Source organism: Myotis brandtii, unplaced genomic scaffold, assembly GCF_000412655.1.
Source record: "Myotis brandtii unplaced genomic scaffold, ASM41265v1 scaffold409, whole genome shotgun sequence".
Taxonomy (NCBI): Eukaryota; Metazoa; Chordata; class Mammalia; order Chiroptera; family Vespertilionidae; genus Myotis; species Myotis brandtii.
The window spans coordinates 1,668,451-1,670,357 of record NW_005365723.1 but is presented as its reverse complement, the minus strand read 5'-3'; the positions used below and the strand labels follow the sequence as shown (position 1 = coordinate 1,670,357).

At 61.2% G+C, this 1,907-nt stretch overlaps 1 protein-coding gene across 1 annotated transcript in view; it reads left to right on the top strand.

The window, feature by feature from the left end:
• The window catches only part of IGF1R (insulin-like growth factor 1 receptor), a 117,571-nt gene that overhangs the window by 98,130 nt on the left and 17,534 nt on the right, over nt 1-1,907 (top strand). The window contains exons 7-9 of the mRNA XM_014545431.1: nt 150-276; nt 804-1,042; nt 1,702-1,869. Coding sequence (XP_014400917.1) covers nt 150-276; nt 804-1,042; nt 1,702-1,869 — 534 coding nt within the window. The remainder of the gene's footprint in view (nt 1-149; nt 277-803; nt 1,043-1,701; nt 1,870-1,907) is intronic.

Genomic DNA, 1,907 nt, shown 5'->3' with positions numbered 1-1,907 from the left:
TGTCACATGACATCCGTCGCTGCCTGTGACCACAATCAGGGAGCAGCAGCCTTGGAGACGAGGGAAGCGGCGCGGGGCAGGGGACCCCGCAGACACGTGGAGGAGGAGGTGGTGGGTGCCCGCGCCTCACGGTGTGCTCCGCGCCCCAGGTGAGAGCGACATGCTGCACTTCACCTCCACCAACACCTGGAAGAACCGCATCATCATCACGTGGCACCGGTACCGGCCCCCAGACTACAGGGACCTCATCAGCTTCACCGTCTACTACAAGGAAGCGTGAGTCCTGCCGGCGTCCCGTCCTGGGGGCGGGGGAGGTGGGGGTCCCTGCTTCCTCCGCTGTCACGTGGCATCCCTCACTGCCAGTGGCAGCCACACGTGGGAAGGCACTGGCTTCAGGGGGTGGAGGCGTTTGAATAAAATAAATCCAAAGGAGCCCGGCCCGCGTGGCCCAGGGGTTGAGCATCTATCTAGGAACCAGGAGGTCATGGTTCAATTCCCGGTCAGGGCACAAGCCTGGGTTGCAGGCTCAACCCCAGTAGGGGGCGTGCAGGAGGCAGCCGCTCCATGATTCTCTCTCATCATGGATGTTTCTGTCTCTCTCCCTCTCCCTTCCTCTCTGACATCAATACCAGTATATTTTTTAAAAGAGAAAGGGGTTGTTTTAAATAATAATAATAATAATGATAATAAAATAAAATGAATAGGTAGATAAAATAACAATAAAGCGGGAGGGTTTCTGAGAGGCTGGGTCGGTTGGCGCCCAGGGCGGCCCTGAGCCGCTCGCTCGCTCGCTCGTCTCCCAGGCCCTACAAGAACGTCACCGAGTACGACGGCCAGGACGCCTGCGGCTCCAACAGCTGGAACATGGTGGACGTGGACCTGCCCGCCAACAAGGACGTGGAGCCCGGCATCCTGCTGCACGGCCTGAAGCCCTGGACGCAGTACGCCATCTACGTGAAGGCCGTGACGCTGACCATGGTGGACAACGACCACATCCGCGGGGCCAAGAGCGACATCCTCTACCTCCGCACCAACGCCTCAGGTACCGCGTGCGCCGCCGCCTCAGTCCTCCGCACGCGCCCTCTCCCCTCCCTCCTTCCTTCCCTCTCTCCCTTCCTCCCTCCCTCTCTCTTCCACTCCCTCTTTTCTTCCCTCCTTCTCTCCTTCTCTCTCCCTCTCCCTCCCTTCCCCTCGCTCTCCCTCTCCCTCTCCCTCTCTTCTTCGTTCCCTCTCTCCCTCCCTTTTTCCCTCTCTCCCTCCCTCCCTCTCTTTCTCTCTCTCTCTCCCTCTCTCCCTCTCTCTCTCTCTCTTTCTCTCTCTCTCCTCCCTCTCTCCTTCCAGCCCCTTTTACTTCCCCTTTTCATCTGGGTTCTTGCCGTGTGAACCAGTGACTCCAAAATTTCAGATGAAACGCGTGCTGCTCATGTTCACCGCCTGCAACACGTGTGCAAACTCCACGTGTGGACTCGCTGGGGGCTCCCGGGCATCCTCCCGCCCCGGGTCCCCCAGCACCTTGTCCGGCCACCGCTCAGCCACGTGTGGTCTCCCCGAGGTGACCGGTCATGGATGCCCAGAGGGAGATGCCGGCACTGGCCTGCGCTCTCGGCCCTCCTCTCACGGCCGGACGTGGTTTGCACGGAGTCTGAGGGCCTGGATCTCGGGTCCCTTCCGGCTCCCAAAACGCCTCCGTTCTCCCTCCAGTGCCTTCCATCCCCCTGGATGTCATCTCGGCCTCCAACTCGTCCTCCCAGCTGATCGTCAAGTGGAACCCGCCCTCCCTGCCCAACGGCAACCTGAGCTACTACATCGTGCGCTGGCAGCAGCAGCCGCAGGACGCCTACCTGTACCGGCACAACTACTGCTCCAAAGGCACGCGGCTGCGGCGGGAGGGGGGGCAGGGGGCGCCC